Source organism: Mobula hypostoma, chromosome 4 (assembly GCF_963921235.1).
Source record: "Mobula hypostoma chromosome 4, sMobHyp1.1, whole genome shotgun sequence".
In the NCBI taxonomy this organism is placed as follows: Eukaryota; Metazoa; Chordata; class Chondrichthyes; order Myliobatiformes; family Myliobatidae; genus Mobula; species Mobula hypostoma.
Genome location: NC_086100.1, coordinates 169664149 through 169679571, shown reverse-complemented (window position 1 = coordinate 169679571; position 15423 = coordinate 169664149). Strand labels below are relative to the sequence as shown.

General features: G+C 48.8%; 1 protein-coding gene across 2 annotated transcripts in view; it reads right to left on the bottom strand.

Annotated features, from left to right (window-relative positions):
• Positions 1-15423, bottom strand: part of nfkb1 (nuclear factor of kappa light polypeptide gene enhancer in B-cells 1) — a 126903-nt gene that overhangs the window by 50108 nt on the left and 61372 nt on the right. For both annotated transcript variants that reach the window (XM_063046963.1, XM_063046962.1), the window contains exons 9-12: positions 9313-9417; positions 4758-4849; positions 813-951; positions 153-269 (exon numbers count right to left, since the gene is read on the bottom strand). In XM_063046963.1, the coding sequence (XP_062903033.1) occupies positions 153-269; positions 813-951; positions 4758-4849; positions 9313-9417 (453 nt within the window). The remainder of the gene's footprint in view (positions 1-152; positions 270-812; positions 952-4757; positions 4850-9312; positions 9418-15423) is intronic.

Genomic DNA, 15423 nt, shown 5'->3' with positions numbered 1-15423 from the left:
ACAAAGACAGATTCTCTCTCCCACTTTGAAAGGTTTCTGAACTTTGCATGATTTGCTCCCCACGTACAAATACACCCAGGACCTACACATGAAAATGCATCTCCTCACATTACATTTCTCTGAAGTACATTTAATCTGCACCATGTACTCACCCCCACCGGGTCCACCCCCTCCTCCGTAAAGTCCTCCACCTGACCCTGCTCCACCTCCAAAGTGATCTGAGAAATTTGGCAAAAGCTTCAGTCGTTTCCTCTGTACTTCCTCTTTATCTGTGGGACAGGAAGTGCACACGTTTGTAGATTAACTGGCCTCCTGTGCTGAGGCAGGGCCTCCACACATAAATCACTGAAGGCAAGCAATTCATAACGGCAAAGATGTCTCCACTCAGCTAGGCCACAATGGGGAGGAGTTAGGGGAGGAGTTAGGAGAGGGGTGAAAGGGAAGGAGTGGGGAGAACGGGAGAAGAGGGAGAAAGGGGAAGAAATTGGAACGCGGGGAGAGGGATGGAAGACAGAGAGAGAGTGAAGGGAGCAGGGAAGAGGGGGGAGGGAGTAGTGGGAGAGGAGGTGAGGGGGTAAGAAAAAGGGGTGTTGGGAGGGGGGGTATGGGAGGGGGAGGGAAGGGGCACCGGAGAATGGGTGAGAGGGGTGTGAGAAGGGTAAGGGGAGGGGGAGACTGAAGTGTGATATTTTTGTAAGCTCTTCTTTCCCAAAAGTATTGAACTATTTTTATCATGTCAGCAAGGAAGATGTGGATCGCACATCCTGAGGGAGGTGTGTCTGAGAGCGGCGGTGAAAGTGGACGGGAGTCACCTTTAATTAACGGGTAGTACGTGAAGGGCTTTGGTTCACTCGTCTCGTTGTCGGATTTCCTGCGAAGTTGGACAAACACACTGGCAGGCTTGGAAATGTCCACATCCCGGTACTTTGGAGTTTTAAAGACGATAGCGAACTGTGAGAGAGAGGAATGTAGTACATTTTACTTTCATTGCGTTAATGGTCCCCCTGGAACCCAGAGAATATTTATTTATTTATAGGACGGAATAGACCTTTCCGGCCTTTCGAGCCGCACCACCAGCAATCCCCCGATTTAATCCTAGCCTAATCAGGGGACAATTTACAGTGACCAATTAACCCACCAACCGGTACGAATCTGGAGTGTGGGAGGAAATCCGAGCGACGGAAGCACCCGTTGCCAGCACTGTTCTCCTTTGGGTTTGTGTACTGAAGAATGACAATAAACAATCCTGAACCTCAAATTCTCTTCTTGTTTTCCCCTTGTACTCACAAAGTGCACCATTGTAATGAAACGCCCTGTATGGATGGCACACAACCCAAAGGTACAGTATCCACTGCTCCTCAGTACGTGTGACAATAATAACCCACTTCAACTACTCACCCGGCCAGCTTCTCTGAACACAGGATGAAGAAGCAGGAGGAGAGCCCAGACCACTGGAGTGATAGTCACACCACTCCTCTCTCCTGACAGCCGTGTAGACCACTGCCAGTCCCTCTGCCTCTCTGAGAAGGTGCAGGGGCATTTGTGAGATTTCTCCTGACTGTAGCACATATCAGACTCTGCTGTGCAGGCTGTCCTGAGGGACACACACTGAGACAAGTACCAACGACTACTGGACAACCCATCAGCTCAGAGAAAGACAGTCCTGGCCAGAAGCTCACAGGTCTTCCTGAGCAAGGTGTTTTCCACAACTGAGGCTACACATTGACCGGTCTCTGGGCCAGAGTCACTTGCTGTGGGACGTTCTGAAGTAGGGTGCAGTTGGGTTGCAAATAACTCCCAATGCACTAACTTTTAATAAATGCATTATAAATAATGACATTTAAGAGAATCTTGGACACGTGGCTGACGGTGAAATGGAACGCTATGCGGGAGGGATGGCTTAGATTGATCTGGAGGTAGGATAAAAGCTCAGCACAACATTGTGGGCTGAAGGACCTGTTCTATGTTCTAGGTAGAATAATGTAACTCTTAATGAAAATCTTACTTTGAATGTTCCGTATTAATTAATTTGAAATTCAAACGAATAAAGTATATTTTGAAATAATGTAAAACCTGGGCCCCCATTCATCGAAACCATTGTTGATCCTCTATCTCAACACCACTTCCCTGTCTATCCCTCGAAAGCTGGAACCCTATGGCTCTCTACTTTGAGCAAACTTAGTTCAAGCATTCACAGTTATAGAACAGAGAACGTTACAGCACAGTACAGGCCCTTCAGCCCACAATGTTGTGCTGACCTTCTAACCTACTCTAAGATCAATCTAACCCTTCCCTCCCACAAAGCCCTCCATTTTTTCATCATCAATGTGCCTCTCTAAGAGTCTCTTAAAAGCCCCCAAAGTATCTGGCTGTACCACCACCACCCCTCCCCCACACCGGTAGGCATTCCAAATGCCCTCCACTGACCTCTGACGTCCCCCCCCCCATACTGTCCTCCAGTCACCTTAAAACATGCCCTCTTGTATTGGCCACCTCTGCCTTGGTAAAAAGACTCTGGCTGTCCACTTGATCTATGCCTATTATCATTTTGTTCACTTCTATCAAGTCACCTCTCATCCTCCTTCACTCCAAAGCTCACTCAACCCTTTGTGAGGGAGAGAATTCCAAAACATCATTGCCCTCTGAGTGATGAAATTTCTCCACTTCTCAGTTCTACACGGTCTGCCCCTTATTCTGAGACTGTGGCCTTTCCTCAGAGAAAAATCCTCCCATCCTTTCTAAAGAGCCTTATTAAAATGTTGTAAGTTTAAATGAGATTGCTAGAGGATCCTGTCCCGCCCCTCCCTCTCTCTCACACACACACACACACACACACACACATCACTAGGATGGATCTGGTGAAACTGTACCTCAATCTTTCTGTGGCAACTCTACCCCTCCTTAAGTAAGGAAACCAAAACTGAAAAAAATTCTCCTGATATGGTCAAACCAAGGCCCTACATAATTACAATAATCCTTCCTTCTCTAATGAAGACTAATATATCACTGGCTAATTACTCATTTGTGTTTTCAGTGCCTTGTGTTCGCACCCGAAATCAATGCTAACCAATAGCTTTGTGCCTCAATGTGGAGGAGTTCCCAATTATCCACATGTTATCCCGCTCTCTATGTTCTTGGCCACACCTCAGCTCTTTACACAGGTCCAACTGGAACTTGGACTTTAATCTGGGGGTAACAAGGTGACTTGTCCAGAGATAGCTCAGAGAATGGTGGAAGAGGTGCTTGACCATTGTGAGATGCTGGGAGTTACTGTGTGAAGACCAGAGTGGTTGGAAAAATGCTGAAGTCCATTATTAAGGATGAGGTTTGGGGTACTTGGAGGCACAGGATAAAATAGGGTGAAGTCAGCACAGCTTTCTTAAGGGAAATCTTTCCTGACAAATCTTATGGAATTTGTTGAGGAAATAACAGACAGAATAGATTTTTTAAAAAGTCACTGAATGTTGTTTCCTTGGACTTTCAGAAGGCCTTTGACAAGATGCCGCACATGAAACTGCTCGACATGATAAGAGCCCATGGTATTACAGGAAAGACACTAGCATGGATAGAACATTTGCTGACTGGCAGGAAGCAAAGAGTGGAAGTAAAGAAGACTATTCTGATTGGCTGCTGGGGACTAGTGGTATTCCACAGGGGTCAGTATTGTGACAGCTTCTTTTTACATTATATGTCGACAATTTGAATGACTGAATTAAGGCTTTGTGGCCAAGTTTGCGGACGGCACAAAGCTAGGTGGAAAGGTCAGCAGTGTTGAGGAAGAAGGGAGCCTACAGAAGGACAGATTGGGAGAATGGGCAAATAAGTGGCAGATGGAAGTGTATGGTCATGCATTCTGGTAGAAGGAATAAAGGTATAGTCTATTTTCTGAATGGAGAGAAAATTCAGAAATCTGAGGTGCAAAGGGACTTGGGAGACCTTGTGCAGGATTCCCTGAAGTTTAATTTGCAGGTTGAGTCTGTCAATATAAAAGCGAGGATGTAATGTGAGGTTTTATAAGGCATTGTTCAAAGCACAGTTGGAGTATTGTAAACAATTTTGGGCCCTCTATCAAAGAAAAGATGTGCTGGCATTGGAGAGGGTCCAGAGGAAGTTCGTGAGAATGATTCTGGGAATGAAGGGGTTTACTTATGAGGAGCATTTGATGGTTCTGGGCCTGTACTCGCTGGAGTTCAGAATATGGTGGGTGGGGGGGGGGATCCCATTGAAACCTATTGAATATTGAAAGGTCTTGATAGACTGGATGTGGAGAGGATGTTTCCTATAGCGGGGGAGTCAAAGACCAGAGGACACAGCCTCATAATACAGAGATGTACATTGAGAACAGAGATGAGGAGGGATTTCTTTAGCCAGAGGGTGTGAATCTATGGAATTCATTCCCATAGATGGCTGTGAGGTCATATCTTTGAGTATATTTAAATTGGAGGTTGACAGTTTCTTGATTAGTCAGGGTGTTAAGGGTTACAAGTGAATGCGGTTGAGAGGGATAATAAATCAGCCACAGTGGAATGGTAGAGCAGACGCGAATGGCCTAATTCTGCTCCTATGTGTTTTGGTCTTATGATTGACACTGTTAACGCACTCTGCTTTCGGCAGCTGTGTGACAGACCAGTTAACACTGGTTGGCTCTGCTCAGAGTTCGAGCTGGGGCTCATTCACAGACCAACAGCACTGGACCACCGGTGAGGTTAAAGCCCAGAAAGCTCTCAGGCGTCGGGAGAGGTCAAAATGTCACTCACCTGTCGATGAACATCTGTTGGACCAAAGTTCCCAAATGCTTCCCAAATCCCTCCATTCTCATCCTCTTCATAGAAACGAACTTGGATGTCGTCTGGATAGAGAGATGGCACAGCAGAAGGCTAGGAGTGAGAACGTCGTTCATCAGTTGTTCAACAGCAGGAAGGGGCAACACTGGAGCGGTGTGGAGCAAGCTCAACACGGCCGATCAGTGGCCCTTCAGCCCATCATCTGTGGCAGTTCCCGGAACAGCATGCCCATCCGCCCATCCACCTCCCCCCTCCCCATTTCCCTACAGCCTACTCTCTCACACTTTTACACCAACCACCCCCCAACCCCCCATACCACCCACCTACCCTCTCAGAGCTATTTATAGCAACCAGTTGATCTTACGATGTGGGAGGGACTGGGGAACCCCACGCAGCCATGAGAAATTCCTGCAAACTCCGCAGGAACAGCACACGAGAGCCAGAGGCAGCAGAACTACCTGCTGATTAGAACCTGGTGCTAACCACAGTGGTGTAGCGGTTAGCGGACTACTATCACAGCGTCAGCTGTAAGAACGATTCCTGCCGCCGTCATACTCCCTCTGACTGCGCCGGTTTCCTCCGCGTGTTCCGGTTGGTGTACGGGTTAGACTTAGTGAGTTGTGGCCACGCTATGTTGATGCCAGAAGCATAGCGACACTTCCAGGCTGCCCAGCGTAATCGCCGATGATTTCATTTGACGCAAACGATGCATTTCACTGTTCTTTTGATGTAAGTGTGACAAATAAAGCACATCTTTGATCTAGTGACAAAGTGGCAAAGCTTTACGGGACATTCCAAGCCAATAACATGCAGCATAACTCTTTTTAAATATTGTGGGATCCTACTGTAGGGAGCTGAAGTGACTCTGGTGTTGGGGTGGAGAAATTGCTCCTTTGGAGATACGGAACTTCGAGCCTGCTGTGGATGTCAGGGGGCTGGTGATAAGCAGGGGATTTTGTTCCTACTTCGGGCGTTTATTGGTTCACGTTTTCCCTTTAAGAAACTTTAGGCAAATGTATTACTTTTGGATTCCACTATTGAATCATAACAAAATGGCAGGAAAGCAAAATAGTGCAGCTGTTGAAAATGCTGGGACTCGTCGTCGATGGAGGGAGAACAGGAAACAATGTCATTGGAGATATACTCAGAATCAGATTTATTATCACTGGTGTACCGCAGGTCAAATGGGGCTCGTCAGCTGACCTTGGCAGTTCATCTAGGAGAAGGAAAACTCTGATCTCAAACCACCGCTGCCTTGCGTCTATACCCACTCACGGGGAAGGCTTTGGGAGTAAACCCCAAGGGAAAAATCTGGAGTTGGAGTCCCTAAGGCAGTCCTACTTTGAGTTCATTGCTGACTGGCAGCTCCTGCGACGCTGCTAGTACCAGACTGTATCAATCTCTACCGTTCATTTGGGTTCACCAGGTGTGTGGAGAGGGGGAGCTTGCTACATGGGCAACAGCTTGCTCTCCATATCGTATGGCCCGTGCCTGTGTAACCAGACAGCTAGGGTACAAAATCCATGATCGACTCTGACCAACGGCGGCCTCAGACTCAGATAGTGTAGGTGATGAAATTTGCCAGTTGGTGACAGCAGGACATAAAACATTACCAGTGGCAAACGAGGAATAGTACGGTAGAGTTCATGGGCTTGTGGACCTCTCAGAAATCCAGCAGCAGAGGGGAAGAAGCTGTTTCCAAGGTGGAGTGTGTTCAGAGTCCCGACTTGTAGCTTGTAGATAGTGGATATACTGAAAGGACTGCACAAGCTAAATGGGATCCATCGGCTGTGGCTCACTTAATCCTGAAGCCTGTCCGGACCCACGGGTCCCCTGGTTTGACAGCATGGCTGAGTGAGGACACGCCAGGCCGTGAGGGGACAGACTTGAGGTGACGGCACCTCATGGAGTTGCCGGGTCTGTCACTGTTCCCCTCCTCAGGATCGAGGAAGAGTTGCTTCCACTCCAGTTTTTAGAGGCCAGGGGTAATTGGCCACCTCCTGCCCAACGTCTGAGCTCCTGAGTTGTGATCACAGAGTCCATCACTGTCAGGAATGTCCACAAGGGTCCAGAAATCCAGGTCCCAGTTATCACGAGTGAAGTCCACACATTATGATGGCGGGTGTCCTCAGAGTGAAGACAGAACTGTGGCACCACAGGGACAGCACAATGGCCACCCGTACCAGTACTCCCAGGGACAGATGTATCTACCACAGGGAGACGGGTGAGGACAGGGCTCAGTGTGTTTGTCCCATTGCTGGTCACTCACTACCTGCTGTAAACCCAGTCGGGGACTCCCATCCTCCTGGACCCAGACACTTGGGTCAGTGGTGGCGTCATCCCCCTACTCTGTGATGGATACTGAGGTCCCCACCCACGGGGCTCTCAGCGTGCCTTCCGAGTGTTCAATAAGCAGGGGCCCTGATGCACCAGCTGAGGGAGGGTGCTGGGTGGTGATCAGGAGGGGGCTTCTTGCCTTGCCACGGGTGCCCTGGTCTTTGATCCAGTTCAGCCAGCAGGCCCCAGGTGTGGTGAGAAGGACTTTGCCAAGGTTGTCACCCAGCCTTACTCAGTACCCGTCTCCATTTATCTGGGCCATTTCAGAGAAGCTACTCACGATCCCAGGTCCTCATTAAAGCTGGAACTCTCAAGGATTTGTACTTCCAGGGTCACAGAGCGTGTTAAAAGAGTTCGGTTATGGACAATGTGCACATAGTTCCTGTAAGTTGCCAAAATTGCCTGATGTCATTAGTGGGGAAACCCACAACAGTCAGAGTCAGTTCCTCAAATCCGCCAGCCCTGACCAATCAGGAGCAAAGCTGTCCTTCTGGTTGGAGAATAATCTCACCACTCAGATTCCGAACAAGGAACTGCACAAGATAGTCAGGCCCTCCTCTGCAATCCACAGTGCCAGCAACAGCAAGTCTCTGTGTATAGCAGCACCTTCCTCAGAGTAAAAGTCCCCGAGGTATTTCAAGAGAGAAATCTCAGAGAAAATGGGCCAGTGAGCTGCAGAGGAAACTGACAGGAAGCAGGAAGTCAAACAGGCAGCAAAAAAAACATGAGAGAGTTTGAGGGAGGGAATTCTGGAGCACGGCGCCTGCTGAAGGCATATCTGCCTAGGGAATGATTACACTGGGGAAGGGGGGAACCAAGAGATAGAACTGAAGGTATACCGAGCCTGGAGGGGGTTACAGAGATAGTGAGGGGTGTAGGGGCCAGAAGGGGTTACAGAGATAGGGAGGGGTGTAGGGGCCAGAGGGGGTTACAGAGATAGGGAGGGGTGTAGGGGCCTGAGGGGGTTACAGAGATTGGGAGGGGTGTAGGGGCCTGAGAGGGTTACAGAGATAGGGAGGGGTGTAGGGGCCAGAGGGGGTTACAGAGATAGTGAGGGGTATAAGGGATGGAGGGGGTTACAGAGATAGGGAGGGGTATAAGGGATGGAGGGGGTTACAGAGATAGGGAGGGGTGTAGGGATGGAGGGGGTTACAGAGATAGGGAGGGGTGTAGGGGCCGGAGGGGGTTACAGAGATAGGGAGGGGTGTAGGGGCCTGAGAGGGTTACAGAGATAGGGAGGGGTATAAGGGATGGAGGGGGTTACAGAGATAGGGAGGGGTGTAGGGGCCTGAGAGGGTTACAGAGATAGGGAGGGGTATAAGGGATGGAGGGGGTTACAGAGATAGGGAGGGGTGTAGGGGCCTGAGAGGGTTACAGAGATAGGGAGGGGTATAAGGGATGGAGGGGGTTACAGAGATAGGGAGGGGTGTAGGGGCCTGAGAGGGTTACAGAGATAGGGAGGAGTGTAAGGGATGGAGGGGGTTACAGAGATAGGGAGGGGTGTAGGGATGGAGGGGGTTACAGAGATAGGGAGGGGTGTAGGGGCCGGAGGGGGTTACAGAGATAGGGAGGGGTGTAGGGGCTGGAGGGGGTTACAGAGATAGGGAGGAGTGTAGGGGATGGAGGGGGGTTGCAGAGATAAGGAGGGGTGTAGGGGATGGAGGGCATTATGAAGATAGGGAGGAATGTAGGGACCAGAGGGAGTTACAGAGAGAGGGAGAGGTGTAGGGACTAAAGGGCATTGTGAAGATAAGGAGGGGTGTAGGGCCAAAAGGGAATTACAGAGAGAGGGAGGAGTGTATGGGCCGGAAAACATTGTGAAGATAGGGAGATGTAGGGGCCAGAGGGGGGTTAAATGATAGGGCAGGCTGTGAGGGCTGGAGGGAGCAATAGAGACAGGGTCTAGGAGCCTGAGGGGATTACAGAAACAGAGAGGAATGAGGAAGTGTAGACATCTGGAAGCCAAGATGATCAATGTAATACTGAGCATTCATATTTCCTCTTGTGGTCAGGGGTCGATGAACACCGAGGGGACAGGAAAGGTGTGAGACCCTGTGACCCTGATGTTAACCACACCTTCATGATACTGACCCATCTCCTGTTATCTCCCAGCGCATGGCGTCTCTGTAACCAATCAGTTCACCAGTACTGAATGTTCACCTCTGCATGCCCAGCGCTAAATGAAACTCACCCTTCTGGACTTTGTCACAAAGCAGGTAGACCTCATCGCCCCCGATAACACATCCAGCTGTTCGATCCATCCGTACTATCCTCAGGTTTGATGCATTCGGTGCCTCTGAAACATTTGGACAGAAGGTCAGCACTTTGAGATCTCAAGACAGATTTGCCTGTCTCACCATCACCGCTACGCTGGGTAAAGTTCACACAGTAAAACACCAGCACTGTACTCCCATAGCGCCCACAGTCTCGGGACAACCACGAAACACAGTCACTCTGGAAATGCAGCAAAATGGCAGCCAATCTAATCTGTGCACAGCGAGCTCCCACAAACAGGATCAGAGCACTGACTGCAGGAACGTGTTCTGGTGTACAATCATTATCAGGAATGTTGGTAGCCCAGCAGCGCTGACTGTGACTGTGACTGGCATATAATCGTTATCAGGAATGTTGATAGCCCAGAGGGGCTGACTGTATATCCCTGAGACAGCAGGAGAATGTTTAACATTCAGAGCGACTGTATTCCCAGGGCAGCACTCTCCCTCAGCACTGCCGTGGGTACGCCAGCACAGTTTTGAGCCCTGCTCTCTAGCAGGAATGAATTTTACCCAGCACTGTGGTTCGATGTGAAGGCCGGTTACTGAGAGCAGTCTTGGCCCTTAATACACAGGAACAGAAGTCGGTCATCTGGCCCATCGGCTGCTCTACCATTTCATCATGATGGGTTCATTCTCCCTCTCAGCCCCATTCTCCTGACTTCTCCCCGTAACCTTTGACACTCTTACTGATTAAACTCTGCATTAAATATACCCAATGACTTGGCCTCTACCGATATTTGTGGCAATGAATTCCAGTTCAAGTTCAATTTCAATTTTATTGCATCTGTTTATACATATACATACTTCACACAATATACACACACACACACACACACCCATATATAAATAAACACACACACACACACACACACACACACACACAAGATATTATATATAAAAAAATAAAAAAAACAAATGAAACAGTTCCTCCAGACCCTGGTGCACCCACAATACATATATCACACCGAGTGTTATGTTTTGTAACTGCAAAATATAAAACTAATTGAAAGAACAACACTGTGCTGGGGATAACTTATGTACATTTTGTTTTTCCTGTGGTGAAGCACGCACTTATGATGTCATGGCATAATGACGTATGCCATTCACATGCTTTTACATATAACCCGTGATGAATTATGTAAACAACAAAGAAAGCTTAATCAAATAATATTACTCAATTATTACCGAAATATTAAATACACAACACTCCTTCCTGCTTAGCTATAAACTCCAACATTATATAGCATGCAGCTCAACTCAAAAGTGTAACCGTATTGCTCTCTAGTATACTGTATATATTGACTCCACTTGACAGGAGAGACTTGTGGCTGTGGAACAATCTCAGGTTTTGAGGCCCCCTCGGTCATGGCTTTAGGGGTTGACTGTAGGACTACAAGAAGAGGGTGTGACAGCTCGGGCCACTTTTCTTTATTAACGATTGACTGTGCTCCAACTGATAGATGTGGTTTCCAGGTAACATCGGATGCAACCTCCAAAGTATAGGAGAGTGACCTAGTTCTGTCCTTAATCTTTCCAAGTACCCACTTTTGGTCAGCTCTCCTCAGCTGATCTCTGTAGCCTCTCGCCAGGTCTGCTTGTCCAGGAGTGAAGCTCCTGCTTAAGATGACTTTCCTGTTTTAAGATGGTGCTGGTGACCCTCAGCGACTTCCGGCAGGCAGATCACCAAACAAACAGCGTGAAAGGTCGGGCACAGGCCGAATCGAAGCTGTGGGGTCCAGGCTCAAGAGTGCTACTGAACACGATGTTCGGACAGAATCGAGGCGGCTAAGTCCTGCTTATCCAAGTGGCAGAGCCTGTTGTTCAGACAGAGGTTTACTGGCCAAGTCGAGGTGGTGAAGTCCAGCATTTTTGAGTCGCAGAACTTGTTGTTCAGGCGGAGATTTAAGTGCTGGGCCAGATGGAGAAGGTCAGAGTGGCAAGGAGCAAGCCGGTTCAGATCACTGTTTGAAGCGGTCAAACCCGATGTTCGGACGGAGATTTAGGTGCCAGACCAGATTGAAAAGGTCAGGGTGTAGGGACCCAAGGCGAGGAGGGGACTGGTTCAGCTCACAGCTCCAGGGCATTTACTCGGCTCTGTGCTGAACTGTGGGATTCAGAAGGGCATTACCGGAAGTTTGAGAAATCGATGTCCATGCCATCAGGTTGGAGGCTTTCCAAATGGAATACAAGGTGCTGTTCCTCCAACTTAAGTGTGGCCTCTTCACGACAGTGGAGGAGGCCATGGAAGGACATATTAGAATGGGAATGGGAAGTGGAATTAAAATGATTGACCACTGGGAGATCCTGCTTCTTCTGGCGGATGAAGCGTAGATGCTCAGTGAAGCGATCTCCCCATTGACGTTGGGTCTCACCGATACACAGGAGGCCACACCAGGAGCACCGAACACAGTAAATCACCCCAACAGACTCATGGTGAAGTGTCGCCTCACCTGGAAGGACTGCTTAGGGCCCAGGATGGCAGTGAGGGAGGAGGTGTAGGGGCAGGTGAGGCACTGTTAAGCTTGCAAGGATAAGTTCCAGGAGGGAGATCAGTGGGAAGGGACGAATGGACAAGGGAGTCACATCGGGAGCGATCTCTGCAGAAAGCAGAAAGTGGGGGGTGAGGGAAAAATGTGCTTGGTGGTGAGATCCCATTGGAGGTAGTGGAAGTTTCGGAGAATTATGTGCTGGATGCGAAAGCTGGTGGGGTGGTAGGTGAGGACATGAGGAACCCTATCCCTGGTAAGGTGGCGGGAGGATGGGGTAAGAGCAGACGTGCGTGAAATGGAAGAGATGTGGTTGAGGGCAGCGTGGATGGTGGAGGAAGGGAAGCCCCTTTCTTTGAAAAAGGAGGACATTCTGAGAGCAGATGCAGTGGAGATGGAGGAATTGACAAAAGGGGGTGGCGTTTTTACAAGTATTATGGTGGGATGAGGTCTATACTAGGTAGCTGTGAGAGCCCGTGGGTTTGTAATAGACATTGGTGGATAAGCTGTCTCTGGAGATAGAGACAGTGAGATCGAGGAAGGGAAGGGAGGTGTCTGAAATGGACCAAGTGAATTTGAGGGCAGGGTGGAAGTTGGAGGCAAAGGGGATGAAGTCAACAAGTTCAGCATGGATGCAGGAAGCAGCACTAATGCAGTTGTCGATGTAGCGTAGGAAAAGTGCGGGACGGTCACCAGTGTAGGTTTGGAACATAGACTGTTCCACGTGGCCGACAAACAGGCAGACACAGCTGGGACCCATGTGAGTGCCCATGGCTACACCTTTTGTTTGAAGGAAGTGTGAGGAGCCAAAGGAGAAATAATTCAGAGTGAGAACAAGTTCTGCTGGGTGGAGAAGAGTGGTGGTGGAGGGGAACTGGTTAGGTCTGGTGCCCAGAAAAAAACAGAGAGCTTCCTGTTGGGGGATGGAGAGCCATAGTAAAAATAAGGTGATGAGGGTCAGGGAACTTGAAATCCTTGAAAAGATCAAGAGCATGTGAGGTGTCATGGATGTAGGTAGGAAGGGGTTGAACTAGGGAGGATAAAACAGAGTCGAGGTATGCTGATGTGAGTTCATTGGGGCAGGAACAAGCTAAAACAATGGGTCTACCTGGATAAGCGGGTTTGTGGATCTTGGGTAGGAGGTAGAAACGGGAGGTGCAGGGTGCGGGAACTATGAGGTTGGTGGTGGTGGATAGGAGATCCCCAGAGTCTATAAGGTTGGTGATGGTGTGAGATGATGGCCTGGTGTTCCTTAGTGGGGTCCTGTTCAAGGGCTGAGTAAGAGGTGTCTGAGAGTTGATGCTGGGCCTCGGCAAGGTGGAGGTCCGTACACCAGACTACAGGCACCTCCCTTACCTGCTGGTTTGATGGTGAACTGTGTGTGTGTGTGTGTGTGTGTGTGTGTGTGTGTGTGTTGCTCGGATTTACAGCATCTGCAGATTTTCTCTTCTTTGTGGTTTGATATACATGAGCAATTTTTGAGGGATGTTTAGATAGGCATGTGAATGTGTGGGAAATGGAAGGACACAGACATTGTGGGGGCAGAAGGGATGAGTTTAGTTGGCCATTTGGTTACTAATTTAATTGCTTTAGTACAATATTGTGGCCTGCCCCTGTGCTGTACTGTTGTATGTGCCACCTGAACAACTTCCTCTCATCGTTGTTACATATACTCACCATCCTCTGTGTGAAGTTATGGCCCCTCTAGTCCCCTTTAAACCTTTCCGCTCTCATATTAAACCTGTGCCCTCGAGGTTTCGATCCTCTCTGGCCAGCAAACTGCCCATTCACCATACCTAGGCCACTTGTGATTTCATGCACGCCGATGAGGTCGCTTCTCAGTCCCTTATGTCTGATGAATAAAGTCCTAGCCCGCCCATCCTCGCCGAATAACTCAGGCCCTCGAGTCAAGGCAACATTCTCAGAAATCTGCAATTTTCCAGCTTTATTATATCTATCCTATAAAGGGTAACCAAAGCTCAATAAAGTACTCCAAGTTCAGCCACAAAATGTCTTGTAACATAACGTGCCAAATTCCATGCTTACTGCCCTGACTGATGAAGGCTAACATACCAAAAGTCCTTTTCACCACCCTGTCTACCTTTAATGTTGCTCTCAGGGGACCACACACCTGTATTCCTGTCTGTTCTACCGCATTCCCCAGGGCTCCGCCATTCACCGTGGAAGTCCAAGCCTCATTTGTATCCCCACAATGCAACGCCTCACACTTATCTTCAAGAAAAAGCATTTGGCATTTTACAGCCTACTGACTCAGCTGATCAAGAACACCCGGCAATTTTTGACAGCCCTTTCACTGTCAACAACAGCATCTATTTCATATTGATCCAGTCTGGTGTCAGTCCGCAGCGAGGAACCATGAAATGAAAGCCCCTTAATTTTCATGATCCCCATTCATTTACACTCTCTCTCCTCCGTACTATCATGTTCCCTCTCTCTCCTCAGTAATGTTGGGTTCTCTCTCCTCAGTACTGTCGTGTTCTCTCTCTCCCCTCAGTACTATAGTGTTCTCTTTCTCCTCAGTACTGTCGTGTTCTCTCTCTCCCCTCAGTACTGTCGTGTTCTCTCTCTCCTCAGTACTGTCGTGTTCTCTCTCTCCTCAGTACTACAGTGTTCTCTCTCTCTCCTCAGTACTGTCGTGTTCTCTCTCTCCCCTCAGTACTGTCGGGTTCTCTCTCTCCCCTCAGTACTATAGTGTTTTCTCTCTGCTCAGTACTGCCATGTTCTCCCTCACCTCAGTACAGCACTGCCCTCTCTCCTTGCTGTTACTGCAATGATCTCTCAGCCCCTGCCAGTACTGTGACCTCTTTTTCCTACCCCGCACTGTAACATTCTCTCTCCCTAGGAGTCTCTCCATCTCTGGCATAATCCTCTCACATTCCAATTTAACGTCGGCGAGTCCTTTGGGTTTCCTGCACTTTGACTAAACTGTGCTGTTAACACAGAGACTGCAATGCTTGAGGTGACTGGGAGTTACAAGTGACTAACACAGGCTTCAGTTAAAAGTGACAGTAAGTTTCCATTGGCGAGGAAAGAACCTACGTTAACTTTCAGTTTTGGTGAACTGCCAGTCCCCGAGTTGCTCATCCTGCACAGAGACTCCGACATGGAAACACTTGGAAAACCCTAGCTGGTAGTTAGTGTCCATGGGCTTCGTCTGTCCCCGTTTCCCAGCTGGCACCAACAAACATATCCCATCAGGGGGCTGTAACACTACTGGCTTCACAATAAACTAAGATTGAAAGTGTTTTGTGTCTTTGTAGTCCCTTCTGGCCCTCACATCCTCCCTGTCTCTCAGCAGAGTTTGGTACTGGTCAGTGGTCAGTAGTGGGCAGCTGACCACCAACTTCGCAAGGGACACACACACACCAGCATACTGAGATTATTGTACTTCACCTGGGTAGCTCACCACTGCCCCTGCGGACCACCAGTCACAGAACGTACTGTTGAAACCACCCTGACTGGTCACATCATGCTTTAGTATAGCAATTCGGATTTGCAGGAACATAAGAAGCTTCAGAG